This window comes from Cydia splendana, chromosome 18 (genome assembly GCF_910591565.1).
Source record: "Cydia splendana chromosome 18, ilCydSple1.2, whole genome shotgun sequence".
NCBI lineage: Eukaryota > Metazoa > Arthropoda > Insecta > Lepidoptera > Tortricidae > Cydia > Cydia splendana.
Window position 1 is genome coordinate 17,961,359 of NC_085977.1, and position 18,340 is coordinate 17,979,698.

At 38.5% G+C, this 18,340-nt stretch overlaps 1 protein-coding gene across 1 annotated transcript in view; it reads right to left on the bottom strand.

Moving 5' to 3' along the window:
• LOC134799154 (nephrin-like) overlaps positions 1 to 18,340 on the bottom strand; it is a 226,851-nt gene that overhangs the window by 97,206 nt on the left and 111,305 nt on the right. The window contains exon 3 of the mRNA XM_063771562.1: positions 17,574 to 17,779. Coding sequence (XP_063627632.1) covers positions 17,574 to 17,779 — 206 coding nt within the window. The remainder of the gene's footprint in view (positions 1 to 17,573; positions 17,780 to 18,340) is intronic.

The following is an 18,340-nucleotide window of genomic DNA, read 5'->3' on the forward strand; positions in this document are numbered from 1 at the left end:
ATTTACTCAATAACATATTATTACTGAATTAAATACTTCCAATGACACCTTAATATTATTCCGATTGTTGTCGCACTTTTCATATTTGACAGGCCATCTTGTATATTGCAGCTCTGTGGCGGCAACGCTGCTTTCTCAACCTGAATCTAACCTTAAGGAATGAAGAATCTTTGTTTGTGGAAGCGAGATCGTGTTTTATCAAGCATAAAGCAATTTGATTTAAAACATTTTACTTCGATTACTTTGGATAAGTGCTTGGTCTGACGATATCGCTCGTCTTAAATTAAAAATTTTAATATTATGGAACAATGGTATTGTATTGGTTCATGATAATTCATTGGCTCGTGAAATAAGAGGTATTTCTAGTAGATCTAGGAATACCTAGTAGGAATAAAAATATGCAAAGTAATATATAAAATATTATAGGACAATTTTACACAGATCGGCCTAGTCCCACAGTAAGCTCAACAAAGCTTGTGTTGTGGGTACTAGACGACGATATATATAATATACACATAATATATACATAGAAAACATAACCATAACTCAGGAACAAATATTTGTGATGAACACACAAATAAATGCCCTTACCAGGATTCGAACCCGGGACCTCCTGCTTCGTAGGCAGGGTCTCTACCGACTAGGCTAGGAGGCCGTTATATATGTAGTAATAAGAATATATTTGACATTGATACGCACGTGTTAGCATAAAATGTACCTATATCTAAGGGCCACTTGCACCATTCACTAACCCGTGAATGTGGTTAACCGGTTAAACCTGGAGTTACCATGGTTACCAGTACAATCCCAAGTAGCACAGATAGCTCTATAACTACTCACTTTTAGTTCTATCTAACGCTCTGTGCGTATTAAGACACTTATAAGAGCACACTCGTGGTCCTACAGCTGTATAATAGATCTCAGTGATATTTATATAGCTTAGGGCTGATTAAAAGCTGCATTACGGCTCTGAAAACTACCATTAATACTCAAAGGGTGATATAAAGGTATATTTGCTACAACCCTATACAGCTTTAAGGGTTATCAAATGCTTTAACCGTTATAAGGTCTGTTTAGTGGATAAAATTACGCCGTGTGCTGTATAAGGAGGTAATTGTGGACTTTTATTACGTTGACTTATTAAGGGAGCACAAGTGAACTATTATGAAGCTAATAGACGTATAATGGAACACATGTGGCACATAATACAGCTTGTCGCTTAACATGTTTACCGCTAAGCAGCTTTTATTACACTGACTTTTAAGGGAGCACGAGTGAACTAATATGAAGCCAATAGACGTATAATGGAACACATGTGGCGCATAACACAGCTTATCGCTGAACGTGTTTACCGCTAAGCAGCTTTAGTATTACGCTGACTTTTTAAGGAAGCACGAATGAACTATTATGAAGCCAATAGACGTATAATGGAACACACGTGGCACATAATACAGCTTATCGCTGAACATGTTTACCGCTAAGCAGCTTTTATTACGCTGACTTTTATGGGAGCACGAGTGAACTAATATGAAGCCAATAGACGTATAAATGGAACACATGAGGCGCATAATACAGCTTATAGCTGAACATGTTTACCGCTAAGCAGCTTTTATTATTCTGACTTTTTTGAGGATGCATAATGAACTATTATGAAGCCAATAGACGTATAATGGAACACATGGGGCGCATAATACAGCTTATCGCTGAACATGTTTACCGCTAAAGCAGCTTTTATTTCGCTGACTTATTATAAGGGAGAACGAGTGAACTATTATGAAACCAATAGACGTATAATCGAACACATGTGGCGCATAATACGGCTTAGCGCTGAACATGTTTACCGCTAAGCAGCCTATTATACTACCATTGGGACTGTCTGCATAGCGGCTGTTAAAACGTTCACAAGATGCCTTATAACTGTTTAGAGGTTCACTAGTGTATCGAAATAACGACTTGGACTTTATAGTGGTTCACTTAAGTATCTTTATCAGATATATAACAGTTGTATGCTGCATATAAGAATTTTAACGGTTCACGTTGCTTTTTAACATTGACCGCCATTTTATTGTATATAACCTACAAAATTGAAATTGCTTTTCCAACTTTTAAGGCTAACAATAAGGTTTTGTGCCTGAGTTCTTAACCTAAATCATTAGATTAGTACTTCCTATAACGTATTATTAACTTTTTATCTCATAATTCTGTCCAAACCACTGAAATAGTTTTTACACATAGCTTATTTATATTATTAATTTAAATAAATACTGATTATTTTCGTGGCGCACTGAAATTTTCTTAGATAATGTATATATATAATGTCAATAAACTTGCATTCCCAAACATCTTTCTCGCATTAATATATAAAAGATCATGTACAAACATTTAACCAAACACTTTAACAAAATGACTTATGGTGTCGTTGCGCTTAACGTTTTTGCTTCAATATAAATATGTTCACCTCTGCGTTCGTCGTCACTATACTAAATATAATAGCAGATTTTTAAGCCAGAGGTGTAAAAGTATGTTATTAATTATCTTTTATTCAGCCCAACGTCAATCTTTCCCGGTATTAGGGCGCACATGTGACATATTAGCTGAATAAAGGGTAACTGGTGGTCTCTTACCCAGTCAATATACACCTCTTATAACTCCTGTTACCCCTTATAATTCCGTTAAAATGCTGCTACAACGCTCTTAAGTAGCTATGTGAACTTAAGGCTGCCTAATTTGTGCCCATTTAAGAGTTATAAAAGCTGAAAAGACGCTTATACAGCTCTTATGCAGCTTTTATATTCCAGCTTCAAGCGTATTCGTACTTCATTATGCGGCTGCTATACAGCTAATCTGTGCTACTTGGGATGTGACACTGCGATAAGTAAGTAAGTAAAGTGCTCCGAGGAATTGTTCGGATTAATCCCTGCCGCTTCTTTTCGCCATCGCCCTACGCGACAACATTACCATCTTCATCACTTGGATGGTTGGCAGTCCTCAACTGTGCGTTTCTCCAGAAACTTCCTGCCTCGCACAGCCAAACTGTGGAATGAACTGTCGCCAGCGGTATTTCCGGACCGATACGACCTACAAACCTTCAAGAAAAGAGCGTACTCCCATCTTAAAGGCCGGCAACGCGCTTGCAACCCTTCTGGTGTTGCGGGTGTCCATGGGCGGCGGTAATCGCTTACCATCAGGTGATCCGTCTGCTCGTTTGCCTCCTATTTCATAAAAAAAAAAAAGTTCTTTATTCGCATAAAATATGGTACAGTAATAGGTGGTAAGTAAATAGAAAAAATCCAGTACAGAGACATATTTTGCTATACAATAGCATGCAAAGTAATCTTAAAACTAGACTTAGATTTAATCCTTAAACACTAGACTTACATAAAGTATACGCATATACATGTATTATGTGTTCCTGTCGAAGAGGGCATTCGTTGAGTAAAACATTTGTTCCTTAAACCATTGACAAAGCTTACTTTTGAATAAATTTAAAGGGAGAGCTTTAAAATTGTCTGGGATTGCGTTAAAAATTGTGATGCACATGTGGTAACTATTTTTCATAAAGAAAGCACTATTTGGAACTATATCTAACACAAGTCTGTCCTGATTTCTTGTACTTCGTGGGTATATTTCTGAAGCTTTCTTAAATAGTTCCGGATGTTTTTTTTACAAAGACAGCTGCCTCAAACATATATAAACACGGTAATGTCAGAATTGCATATTTTTCAAATAAAGGTTTACATGACTCTCGCGAGGGCATGCCACACATTGCCCTTAAGCATTTCTTTTGGGCAATAAATGCCCTCTCGATGTCAGTAGAATTGCCCCAAAGAACTAGACCATATCTTAATGTTGACTCGACATATCCGTGATACGCTATAAAAATTGTGTCTAAATCGGAAATATTACGAAGGCGCCTTAACACATATACAAAGGTCATAAGTTTACTACACACTACATATAATATAAGATAACGGTTTAACCGCGATTAACTCCGGGCTAGTGAGATGGTGCAAGTGGCGCTAAAGGTGTTATATCTATGGTGGATTACGTGTGTACTGTTGCCATTGTGTTTTGTCTTTAGTTCCATTTCATTTAATTTCTACATTGATAATGAAGGATTCCGTGGTTTTTATTCGTGATTTTATGAAAGAAAGATTGTACTTTTTACTTAACGGTATATTTCACAGCATTAGACAGATGACAATCAAAAAGGCGCCAGAGGTGGCGGATTAAAAAAAAAAACAATGGCTGCGTTCTAAAACAACTTAACACCCACCCCTAGAACGCAAGCCTATTCTTGCTAAACAATATGACATCTTATTGGTGGTTACACCTTTTGTTAAAATGTCGGCTAACATTTTATCACCCTTACAGTAACAAAATTTTATCTTAGAATTACAAACATGTTCTTTAAGAAAATGATAACGTATATCAATGTGTCTTGACCTAGGCAAATAACAATCATTTAAAGAAAGTTTTATCGCACTTTGGTTATCACTGAAAATGGTGAGGGGCTCGTTCAGACATTGGCCAAGCTCTGCGCTAAGTTGTCTCAACCATAGCGCCTCCTGAGTGGCCGAGGACATCGCCATGTACTCTGCTTCGGCTGTCGACAGGGCCACAGTCTGCTGCTTACGCGACGACCAGGAAATGGCACCGCCCTGTAACATAAAGATGTAGCCCGTGCAGGATTTGCGGTCTACCACATCTGCAGCCCAATCTGCATCGCAATATCCTGTGATGATTGAGTCACCATTCTTGGTATAGCTCAGTCTGAGATCCTTGGTGCCTTGCAAGTACCTCAACAGTCTCTTAACTGCAGTCACATGTTCAGTATTCGGCTCTGAATTGTATCGACTTAGTGCATTGACTGCAAATGAGATATCGGGTCTTGTGGCTTCAGCTACGTAGAGAAGACAGCCAATAACTTGTCGGTATGGATACTTATTGTCTGGCTCTGCATCTTGGCTAAACTTGATGGCAGGCTCTATAGGCGATTTTACAGCCTTGCACTCTGACATACCGAATCTATCTAGTATCTCATTAATATACTTTTTCTGATCCAACATAACTGTATCTCCTTGTCTTGTGATGTTGAATCCTAGGCACTGGCTAGCTTTTCCTAGATCTTTCATCTCAAAATGTTTCATCAACTTCTTCTTCAACATATCCTTGACATTTTGTTGAGATGTAAAAATAAGTAGGTCATCGACCCATACTGCAATGAAAGTATTCCTCTCTTCATTGAAATAAACACATGGATCTGTCTTAGACTGCTGCATTCCAATATTTTGTAGTACACAGTTTAGTTTCATATTCCATAAGCGGCTAGCCTGCTTTAGACCGTATATAGACTTATGTAAACAGCATACTTGAGATCCTTGTACATATAGTTCCGGTTGTACCATGTAAATATCAGTATCTATCTCTCCCTGTAGAAATGCAGAAACAGCATCCATCTGATCAATATCCATGCTATATTTTGCTGCTAGAGCAAATAGGTAGCGTATGGTTGTATACCTTACTACTGGTGAGTAAATCTCCTCGTAGTCAATCCCTTTCTTTTGAGCGAATCCTTTTATGACAAGTCTGGCCTTGAAACGTGTAACCTCTCCAGCCTGGTCAGTTTTAGTTTTGAATACCCATTTCGAAGGTAAGGCCTTCTTATTGGTTGGAAGATCAGTCAAGCTCCATGTGTTGTTCTTCATCAGGGAGCTGTACTCTTCGTCCATGGCCTTTTTCCATTCAGCGGCATGTGGAGACGACATGGCTTCTTCTACTGACTGTGGATCGGACAAATTAGTGTATAAACAGAACAGAGTATTCTCATTTGCATTCTTGCGGGGCCTTAGAGTAATTTTCTTGTCCTGACTTTGCGATAAACTTGTATTTACCGGGGGATAGTAGGTTTCATCAAGATCATCCGTATCAGTCTGATATTCACTATTAGAATCTTCACTGTTATTATCTTTTACAGGCTTTATAGCCTTACCTTTGCTGCCTGGTGTACCGTCGGAATTTGTCGGACTCAAATGAGCTGCGGTGTTACCTTTCGAGCTGTCATCACTGGTCACTGGGCTCTCCTCCTTGTCAGAGGAACTACTGGAGCTGACTGATGACAGGTCTTCTTCTCCTTGGAGATCAACTGAAACAGTGTTTTCATAAAACATGTTATTTTGATAATTTTCATGAAAAATAACATCTCTGCTCTTGATGATTTTTCTACTGGTTGGGTCTAATAGCCGGTATCCTTTTGAGTTCTCACAGTATCCCACTAGAATCAACTTTGTCGATTTCTTGTCCCATTTTTGTCTCTTCTGCTTGGGTATATGGACCATGGCCTCCGTGCCAAATATTCTAATATGGGACAGGTTAGGTTTACGCCCATACCACATTTCATATGGAGTTTTACCTTCCAGGCTCCTAGATGGGGAGCGGTTTGTGATATAGGCTGCTGTGGCTATGGCCTCGGCCCAATACCTCGGCTCTAGTTTGGCATAAACCAACATACATATTGCCCGTTCAACAAGTGTGCGGTTCCCGCGTTCTGCTAATCCGTTGTGTTCAGCTGTATACGGTGTTGTAGTCTGATGGATAATACCATTACTACGTAAATATTTTTCAAACTGATTATTGCAGTACTCTTTGCCTCCATCTGTGCGAATCATCTTAATTTTTCTTTCTAGCTGTAGTTCAACTCTAGCCTTAAAATCTTTAAATACCTCTAAAATATTCAATTTATCTTTCAAAAAGTATACATGGAACATACGAGTGTAATCATCAACAAAAGTGATGAAATATTTCATACCTGAGACTGATAGGTGTTCCATCGGCCCACATAAGTCAGAATGTATGAGCTCAAGGGGCTGTGTGGCTCTGGAACCCACCTTGTTGAATGGCAGTCTTGTCTGTTTTCCTTCTGCACAATGAGTACATCTGATATTGTCACTTTTTGTTTCAATAGTCACACCCTCGGCAGCAATAGGCAGCTTGTTGACATCAGATACATTTAAATGAGCCATTCTTAAATGCCATAAAAAGGTATTGTCAACATCACCTCTGGCTGTAGAAAATTGTGCCGTTTCAGAGGTATTGGCTGTATCTAGCAGGTAGAGTCTATTCATCTGCGTTCCTGAGCAAATGATTTTTCCTTCCGCATTCAGAACATGACACCCTTTTTCAAAAAATCTCACTTCATAACCATTCTTTGTTATGCTACTCACTGATATCAAATTAGGACCAAGTCCAGGAGTATACAAGACATTTTTCAGTTGAAGAATCCCTCCTTTACTCAACTTCACATCAACACACCCGGCTCCCAATACAGGTAATGTTGCTTTGTTACCCACAGTGATTGATGTTACTGGTGGCTTGCCAATGTTATACATTAGGTCTTTTCTAGCTGTCATAGTCATGGAGGCACCTGAGTCTATAAACCAATTATTGTTGCTTTCTCCTCCTAATGATGCCGAAAACGCTGCCACAAAATTTGTACTATCTCCACTCTTCTGCTGTTTGTGTGTAGTTTTCTTAGGATTCTTACAGAATTTAGCATAATGGCCATGCTTGTTGCAGCTGTAACATCTGGGACCCTTAGGTTTGACAGGCTGATGGTCCTGCTTAGTCTTCTTAAAGTTTGTGTATAAGGCAGCGCCCGAATCTATTGATTTAATTTCTTGTAAAAGTTTTGTTTTCACAAGATCAGCGGTAATTGCCACACCTGAACTTTCAAGCCCCATTATCATGGGCATGTAGACTTCTGGTAGACCAGCTAGCATTAGTGTGCCGAGCCATTCTTCATTAACAACAAACCCAATATTGCGAAGTTTGTGAGCGGTTGTCATTATTTTACTAATATAGTCTTCAACACTATTACTTGACTCTAAAGATGTGTTCACCAGGTCCTTAAGCAAGCCTACTTTCCTTGTCAGCCCTTTGTCATCAAAGGCCTTTTGTAAGTTTTCCCACACTTGTTTTGCCGAAGTGCAATCTTGTACATGAATATAATTCTGCGGATCCAACAGGAGAATCAACTTCGCTTTGGCTTTCATGTCCTTTTTAGCATCTACCGCTTTGTTTGGGTCACTAGGTTGCACGGACTCCCAAAGATCTTCATGCTCCAAATACGTCTTCATATTAGGTCATTACCTATGAAATTGGCGTTTTGTTCGGAGAATTTCAACGAAACACGAATTTCCATACAATTAATTTTGCGGATATTTTTTTGATGGCTAATTCAAACCAAACAAAATTTTTCCAGTAATTTTTGACACCTTTAAGGTATGTTTTCAATATCTCCATTTCTTGAAAATTGGTACCATTAGAAAAATATAAGTAATTTTAATACTCGAACCGACAGCACATGAAAAGACCTATTTTCAAGGCTTAATTCTGAACACTTAACAATAAAAAATAACAATTAATTGTATGTAAAATCGTTGTTTATTGAGTGCACTGTAGTTTTATTGTAATTGTGTATGTACTTTTGTAAAAAAAAAAAAAACTAGGATCAGACTTATATCTATGAACAAAAACGCCAATTTCATAGGTAAGGACCCAATACTAAATTTCCAAGTTGCATAGTTGTCACGGCCGGTCAATTTCTCTAAATTGAACAAGTTTGTGCCCATCTTGACGTCCAGATATCGGTATAATTGCTGTTTCGTTGTATTACGACGATCTGCAGTCGATATACCCGGCGACTGTATCGCTGTACTGTACGAACAATATACTCTTGAAATACTTCGGATTTTCCTTCAACTACTGATCACTTCCGCTGATTAGCAACCACGCTCTGCTACCATGAAGGATTCCGTGGTTTTTATTCGTGATTTTATGAAAGAAAGATTGTACTTTTTACTTAACGGTATATTTCACAGCATTAGACAGATGACAATCAAAAAGGCGCCAGAGGTGGCGGATTAAAAAAAAAACAATGGCTGCGTTCTAAAACAACTTAACAGATAATATTGACGCTATTGTAAATGAAACAGAATCAAATAACTTACCTATGAAACTTAAAAATGAATCTAAGAATTTAAAAATAAACACAACTTAACTTAAGATAACTAAAAATTATATAATATTAGGCAATAGTGCCCTGCGGCATGGTGCCGTAGATGCTGGCAGCATTTCCATACAATTATAACTAGGTATGTAGCACCATACATGCGAACATATATATATGTCGCAGTCGGATCGTATAATCCGCCGTATTACATTACGGCTAGCCGTTTTCAAAAACAGGGGCGTTTTGAAATGCGGCGGTTTAACGATTAGCCGGATTGAATGCGGCTGAATGAGAATCCGCCGGAATGTATTCGGCACCATACGTTCTTCAACACGGCTAGCCGTAATGTAATACAGCGAGTCATTAGCCGCCGCTTTGACAGTTTTTAGTTCCCATTTTTAACACCTGTGGCGCTGCCTGACAAACGCTGGGGTGTCCATCAAATCTGGAGTTCGTCGGACTGTTTCTTTTCAAAAAACATTTCCTTCGCAACTTAATTAGACGGAGCCCCGCTTCGCGGGGCTCCTATTTCTGAGCGGTTTGCCCTTCGGGCATCTGAAACTACCTAACGAACCTAACCTACCTACCTATTGATTTAGTGAGACGTCTGTGAAAACATTACACTTTGAGGAAAAAAGCGTAGGTAGGTAAGTAGGTTAGGTTCGTTAGGTAGCTTCAGATGCCCGAAGGGCAAACCGCCCAGAAATAGGAGCCCCGCTTGCGGGGCTCCGTCTATTTAAGTTGTGAAGGAAAAGTTTTGGAAAAGAAACACGTGTAGTGCGATGGGACCATGGTAAAAATAAATTAAATTGCAAACATTGTCAAACTCCGGTTACGTAGGCGACCGAAAGAACTGGTCACTCTACAATCTAAAATAGTAGTACGATGCGGCTAAACGTAGGCCGCCTTATTGAAGAACGTATCGCAATGACAATCCGGCTAATCGTCGAACCGCCGCATTTCAAAACGCCCCTGTTTTTGAAAACGGCTAGCCGTAATGTAATACGGCGGATTATACGATCTGACTACGACATATATATGAAGTAGGTAAACAAAACCAAGGAAGAACTGATCCAATTAAATCAAACAAGATGTTACGTGACGTTGACATAGCAAAAACAGATATTACGACCCGATAAAATTACAATCAACGGCGATGAAGAAAAATATTTGTCACTTCGAAGGAATATTTGCTTTTGGTTATTATACAGTATCAATATATACAACTAACATTTTAAATTTATAAGGTTGTAAGTAGTATCTTTTTGGGTCAGAGATATAGCTTAGAACTTAGACCAGAACAGAAGAAAAATTACCACCATTTTTGTAGGGTTCCGTAGTCATCTAGGAACCCTTACAGTTTCACCATGTCCCTCTGTCTGTCCATCCGAGGCTTTGCTCCGTGATTCTAGCCATAGTAGTTGCGCACCGCTTCAGAACTGACCCCTGCTCGCACTTGTCATTGTTTATCTCGTAATAGACGCGTTTTGTTAGAGAGTAACTTTTTGTAGGTACTTCGGCCAGACTATGCTCTGTTGCCCGCTCCGGTCACACACTGCCCTACTCACGCGATTAATCGCGACGCTCCTTGCCGGTCGTTTGACTCGCGCCAAAAAACCGACAAAATAGCGAGAGGGGCATGACGAAAAGCATGACGAATGACGAGTCTCTGCCTACTTCCCTCGCTACTTCCCATGCCACTCGTCGAGTATGTGGCCGCGGTATTATACTATTATTTATTCTGTGGCTATTGATAGCCCGCCTATCCTATGCATGCGATCGACGTGGCCGGCCCAGTCCCACTTATTTAATCAAAGATACGTTTTGGAATAAAGCCTCTGGGACTAAGGAGGTAGGATTAATATTATTATACGAGTATGTAGCACATAAAATCATAAATAAGCTGTTATTAAGTAGACTAATAGGTGTACCTTAAAGGCAATATCACAAATTGAATCATCCCTTATGATTCAATTATGTACAGTCAAGTGCTTATAGTAGATATCATCCAAAGTAAATATTCAAATGTACTTACTGCAAAAAAAAATTCAAGACCAAAAAAAGTAAGACAATGTTGCCACTGCAATAATTTGTTTGTAAAATAGTAAATTCCTTTTGATAAATAATCATGCTAAGATAATTTATTTATTAGTAATTTTACTCCTACGGTTTAAAAAAGTACTTTTATTTACTTATTTTTACATAAATACAAGACGCGCTAGTAAAAAGTGGCAACATTGTCTTACTTTTTTTGGTCTTGAATTACGTTTTGCAGTATAGTTCGGTAAATACATACAATATACCTACATATTATATGGTGTACCGAACTATTTGAATAGGTACTTTGGATGCTACCTACTATATTACATATTATGACGCTGACTGTACTCGTATGTCAACGAAAAACGCGTTTTCACTATGGCAATAAGGAAAACTAGTTTTAGGGAAAACGCGGTTTGATATAAATAACCTCTAAATAACATAATAAGTATAGGTACATATAAATAGTTATTATTTCGCCTTTGGTAGGTATATACAAATAATGTATTTTGTTTCCTGTTTTGTATTTCTTTCCTTTACAATTCAGTTTTTGTACTTATACTAGGTACTAATTACTATTTACTACATAACACAAAAACAAAATATACTTGTGATGAACGCATAAATAAATGCCCTTACCAAGATTTGAACCTGGAACCTCCAGCTTCGCATGCCCTATCTTTTATATAATTGCGTTGGACTTGCTTTACAGGCCTATTCGAACGTACACAGATATCAGAATGATATTTGAATGATGTCATTTACTTATCGCTCGTGCCAATACATGTGCGGACAAATACGAGCGAAATCCACACTGAATGACATCTTCTGCTTCTTCGTCGGTATCACTCTTGACAGAGTGGTCGTGGTCATCACTTCAGGTGTTGGTGGCAAGCTTCACTACACGTCGCCGCTCGTCTCTGATGGCCGTCTTCCTCGTGCATTTATGTAGTGATGATGAGCCATTTACTGCTGCTTTTATCTCGTCAGTCCATCTCATAGGCGATCTTCCTCGTGGCCTGGTACCCTCAACCTTTCCCTGGACCACAAGTCGCTCAATAGCCACCTCTCCTCATGACATCATTTAGACATCATTCTGTCAGTATACGTTCTAATAAGCCTGTTAGTGAGTGAGATTTTATATTGTTACCATGACAGTAATAACCACCCCTCTGCACGCCTGGATGCCTGATCGATAGGTACGCATCGTAGATAGTGTAGGGCCGATATGTGTAAGATAAAATCGTAAAATCCTGATGTATGAGGGTACTTTAACGATGTTGGTATTCGATAACATTCAGAGTGCATTCTTATTTTAGGATCGGAAAGTCTCGCCCGGGCGCCTGACAGATGTAGTGCATAATCTTTTTTACCGTAAGTAGTATTGTCTATTTCAGTCAGTACAAAAAGTACTGAGGTTGACTGAAGTATTTAGCATTAAAAATACGAACAATTTGCTCGAAAATACGCGATGGGAAAGGATTATGCACTACATCTATATAGTAAACTATTTTTCACCACACCAGCTGGTAAAAGCTAAGTATCTTCATTGTTAACTCATGCCTTCAAACTCTTGCAACGCTCAAGATTACATTTTTCGAACCACTATCGTTACTCACGTGGTTCAATTTTGGAATCTTTCGCTTGCTCGGGCATCAATATTAGCAGGAAAGGTTAAACGACAACTTTGCCCCCTTGTAAAACAAACAACTAGGTATTTCCACAAATCTCTGTTTTGACATTTCGGTTTATAGAAACTTTATTTTTTGTCTAAGAAATTACAGGAATTTCACTTATAAGACTACTTATAAATAGTTAACTTAAAAATTATAAGTTACGCAATAAGCAAGCACTTATGACAATGTTCAATAATACATAATACACAGTTGCATTTAGACATTTTGCTGGAACATCAGTCAGCCGCCACCACGACCAGTGAAACCTGTGTCGAAACGTCGCTAAATAAAGGTAATAAAATAAATTCGCGATAGACCCGTCTATAAATGTAAGTTAATATGTGTTCAAAATGCGAAAATTTTAAATATGTATACATAATAAGGCCTATACATAAACTTTCCCTGCCGAGGCAACTGCTCGCTATCTCCCTGCATGCGATAGCATTACGCGCAGGATCGGTCATATTGGATTTGCCGGAAGGGTTTAATCGATCGAATCCATCGCGATCTCATTTGCCTGAAATGATTAACCTTTTAACCGCCATAGAATTCACCGAGCGTGCTCGTGTCGCTGGCGGTACGAAGTTACACGAAGTTTTGTCTTATTTATCAAACCGCGGCTCGATTTTGTATGTCTTATATATCAGTCTACGGCGGTTAAAAGGTTAAAGCACCTGACATTGAATGGTTTTCAGTTAGTAATTTAATCTGGGCGGATATTTTATTATGATTTGTAACTATTCTCGAATGGTACAATGTGATACAAGTGTGCTACGTTGGTCATTATACACACGAGGCGATATTGTGCGATATTCTTTTTCAAACTACTGTAATTAGTTAAAGTTGCCAATTTATCTATTTATATATATAGGGACAATCTTACACTAATCAACCTAATAAATAAAGCTTGTACTATGGGTACTAGTCGACGATATACATACTTATACGAATAGATAAATACATAAACATTAAACATCCATAAAGAACTCGGAAATATTCGTGATAAACACAAAAATAAATGCCCTGAGTGGGATTCGAACCCGGGACCTCCCGCTTCATAAGCAGGGTCACTACCGACTAGGCTGGGACGCCGTTACGTTACGATATAATCTTCTTCTACCTAGCGTTATCCCGGCCTTTGCCAGGGTCCGCTTTCCTACTTGCTTTCCTCCACTACGATACGATACGATACAATACGATACGATACGATACGATACGATACGATATAATACCGTTACGATATAATATATAACATTATAAAAATAGGATGCCAACTCCATTAAGTCAAGACTGTAAATATCGTACATACTCTTTCCAAAGTAACGCTAATGAATAAAATTATACTACGAAGAGCTTTTATTGTTCTTGACTTGACGTTACTTCGCAAATTGGCCGCCCTTGTGTTATACGCGTACAGTCGAACGTAATTGAAATTATTCTGTATTACTTTTAAGTGGAAAGGAGGCGACGTCACGTGATCGCTTCACCGTTTCCTTTCAATATATTTATTTAAGGAAACACATAGTACATAAAGACAGAGGTAAACAACAGGAGGATTTATCGCTAAAGAGCGATATCTTCCAGAAAATATTTAAGTCCTCGTTGGTGGTGGTTATTAAAGTTATAGAAACTATTTTGACGTGATAACGTCTTGAAAAATCGATGAACACCGGTATCATGCACGAAAAAGTGTCACGTTGTGGACATATCTCCATGGTAACGTTGTGGACAGATCTCCATGGTAACGTTGTGGACAGATCTCCATGGTAACGTTACGTAACGTAATGGTAATGTTTCTTATGACGTTATCACGCAAAATTATCGTCCGTAAACCGACTTTACAGACAACCATTTTTGAAGTTCTCATTTTTAAACGACTAGCAAGATTGTTCTGAAACTTTGTACAATAGTATAAGGTATACAGAGTGGCTAAAAAATAAAAGCATTCACGTTGCCAGGGATTTTTGGGATTATACTGAGCAACTTTTACTATAGGACCAACCTCGTAATCGCGAATAAAAATTTGTCTGTTTCATACATTTTCGTGTATTTTCTATGGAAGGGTAAATTTTTCTTTCGCGATTTCGGGGTTGGTCCCATAGTAAAAGTTGTTCATTACAATCCCAAAACCTCACTGGCAACGAGAATGCACTTATTTTTAAGCCACCCTGTATATATGCCCCTAATTAGTTTATGTAGCTTCAGATACCATAGTTAAAAAAAATACAGCATATTGACCATCACGAACGCAGTAAAGGGTTCGAAAGATAGGGATTTATTTTAAATTCCTTATATGATTATGCAAGATAATCCGTTTCAATCAAAGACATATGTAACTTCGTATAAGACGAATAAAGTCTAAGGAAAAAACGTGCCTCGGAATTCAAGTAAAAGTCATTCTCGAATAGATGCCGCATACACCTTTAGCCTATCCTCGGCTAGATGGCGTGACGACACCGTTTCATATTTAACAATTTTAACACATAGATATCAGTGAATGAACATGGATCAAAATGATATAAAAATAATAAAATCATTTATCCATATATATACATTTTTTGATAACTTTATACGTTTTCATTTTGAGTTTTAGTCGTGTGTCGATAGATGGCAGTAAATTTACAGTGAGTACAAAATTTACAATGACAGGATCCCTCTATACTATCTATTCTTTTTGGTTTCAATAGTTTTGTATTACCTACCTATATCATTAAAATTAAAGATTTACTTACACGTGAATCTATTTTGGGCACAAGTACCGTATTTAGCTAACCTAACTCCGCTGTCAGAATGACTAACAGGATTTAGAGTAAGGCAAGCCAATACCGACATTCCTGGTAAACTATGGGCATTCCACATTCAAAAACACGGAGGCCTATTCAAACTTACATTTTGACATCAAAATGATTTATAATAATTATATATACCCTTTTTCTGTTAATTATCTATTATAGGTAATAATTATTTCACGATCCATATCATTATCGTCTTAATTAGGTACCTCCTCCCAGTTGAATGAGTGAGAAGACAGATAATGGTACCTAAGGGTATAGATACGTATATAGTAAGTATGTATGTCACTTTATTTATGTGAACATAAACAAATTAACACAAAAAAATACAATAAAAGATGTGGGAAAATGTACAATAACAAACATAATATCCCTAAACATGATTACGTATGTACAAAATCACGATGATATACCTAATATATGTAGTCTCTTGACGATTTAGACCTACGGCCCGATTCGAACTTTAAGATACGTCAATTAATAGATCTAGAAACGATATGGATTAGATCTGTCAGTGTCAAATGTGACGTTTCTTCAAACAAAAACGTCACTTTTGACACTGACACATCTAATCCATATCGTTTCTAGTTAGCTATGTTCGTATTTTTTTTTACCGAGCGAAAGTTCTTTAATCTCGAATGGCCAAGAAATAAGAAGGTATAGAGGGAAATGCTAGGAACACAATTTTTGAATCCGTAACTTTGTCTGGACTACATAGTTAGGAGGTGAACATATCAAAAGTCCCCGGCCGTAGCCTTTCTGCCCGATTCGAATTTTAAGATACGTCAATTAATAGATCTAGAAACGATTTGGATTAGATGTGTCGGTGTCAAAAGAGACGTTTTTGTATGAAGAAATACTTGCGGTCATATCTGTCGTAATAGACGCGCTTTGTTAGAGAGTGAACCTTCTGTACCTAGTACTATTATTTATTCTGTGCCGGTGATGCATGACAGCCGAGGACAGCTGCTCGCATCTATGAGTTTGCCGCTGCCAAGCCGTGCCATCTTAAATATGAACTCTAACTCCAGTGTATAAAGCCCCATTTACACGGCGCGAAAACTTGCATACAATATTCGATGCATTCCTAACTACAGATAGAGTAATAAACTGAAATAGATGTCATATATTAAAGAAAAAGTACCGGAAGACGCAGGGTGGGTAGACCCCCCACAAGGTGGACTGACGACCTGGTTAAGGTCGCAGGTGTCCGCTGGATGCGGGTGGCGCAAGACCGGTCATTGTGGCACTCTTTGGGGGAGGCCTATGTCCAGCAGTGGACGACCTCTGGCTGATATGATGATGATGATGATGAAAGAAAAAGTGCCGAAGCCCTCCAGTGGTGAAGGCCGGATTCGAACCGGGGTTCAAGGCGTTAGCCCGGATTGCTAAAGACGCCGGTTCGAGTCCGGCCTTCACCACTGGAGGGCTTCGTCACTTTTCCTTTAATATATGACATCTATTTCAGTTTATAATTTATATATAGTAGTGTGACTACTTAAAAAAAAACACAAATCAAAATATTTAGTAAAATGATTTGTTCCCAAAATTGTGTACAGATAGAGTATAATGAATTCAGCCGATCGACCAAATACAGCAATGTAACGAAAACCGCATGCGAGTTCTTGAACCGTCTAAATGGGGCTTTAGTTTTAAATTCCCTTGACATCTAACATATAGGTAATATTTATATATTATGTTATAGCGATCGGGTCTGACCTCGCCTCGGTCGATGTAAATCGTACAAAAATTTGCGGAACATCTTAGCATAAGGGCGCCAGGTTAAAAGGTACCTTAAGAAGAAAAAATGGCGTTCAGTGCTCCCTATATTCGAAGGTGAAATCGATTTCCTCTTGAGCGAATATTATGTAATCGTGTACCAAATTAGTCATGTTTGAAACGAATTATTTATGAAACAAAAAATCTGTTATGAAAGTCAGAAAAACGCTTCCATTCCGCTCCGCTGTACAAAAAAGAAGTTCTGTGTTCATGGTTGATATAATTACCTAAAAGCGATCATTCTTAAGAGTAGCAAAATGATTTTAAAATACTCACTTATAACTGTAAAGTTCAGCCTCATGTTCCTCGTAGGCGAGTTCTTAAAGTCCACCCTGCAGCGGTACATTCCAGCGTCCGAGGCCGCCACGGCCTCAACCAGGAGTACCGCCGTCGAGGCCGCACGGAAGTACGCGCGGGACCCAAAGCCGGCGGGCGAGGACCAGAGCTTGGGCTGCGAGGCCAGGCGACCGCGCACGTCGTAGCTGGGGACAAAAGAGTGTATTAAACAGAGAAGTGTATGAGAACGCGCGATGGTGAGTTCTAGATGGTTCTGATGGCGAGGCCTAGAGTTTAGGTTGCGAGACCATACGCGTCATAAATAAGAAAAAAAGAATACCTGAAGTGGTTGGTAAGAACGTATTATAGACAACTTTCGCAATCGACGTTTGAACGCTAAATTACACGGTCCAAACATAAATTCTAGACAAGACTTGCAGTATATCGGTATCAGAACCATAACAGACTTCAAAATCTGAATACAACACTAGTTTAAGTTGACTAAATATACAGTGAGCCGATCTTGTTCAAACTTGTTCGAGAAATCGGCTCACTTTATATTAGTGTCCGACCGAAACATGTTTTTTTGCCGAAACCGAAACCGAAACCGAATGTTCGGCTTTGGCTCTAGTTTCGGCCGAAACCGAAACCGAACCTTTTGTAGACTTGTTAAAATCGTTGAAAAAATGTCATAAAACCGCTTTTACACACATATTATCAACACCCAATGTCCTTGAAATTGATGTTACTTAAGCAGTTTTTTAAGA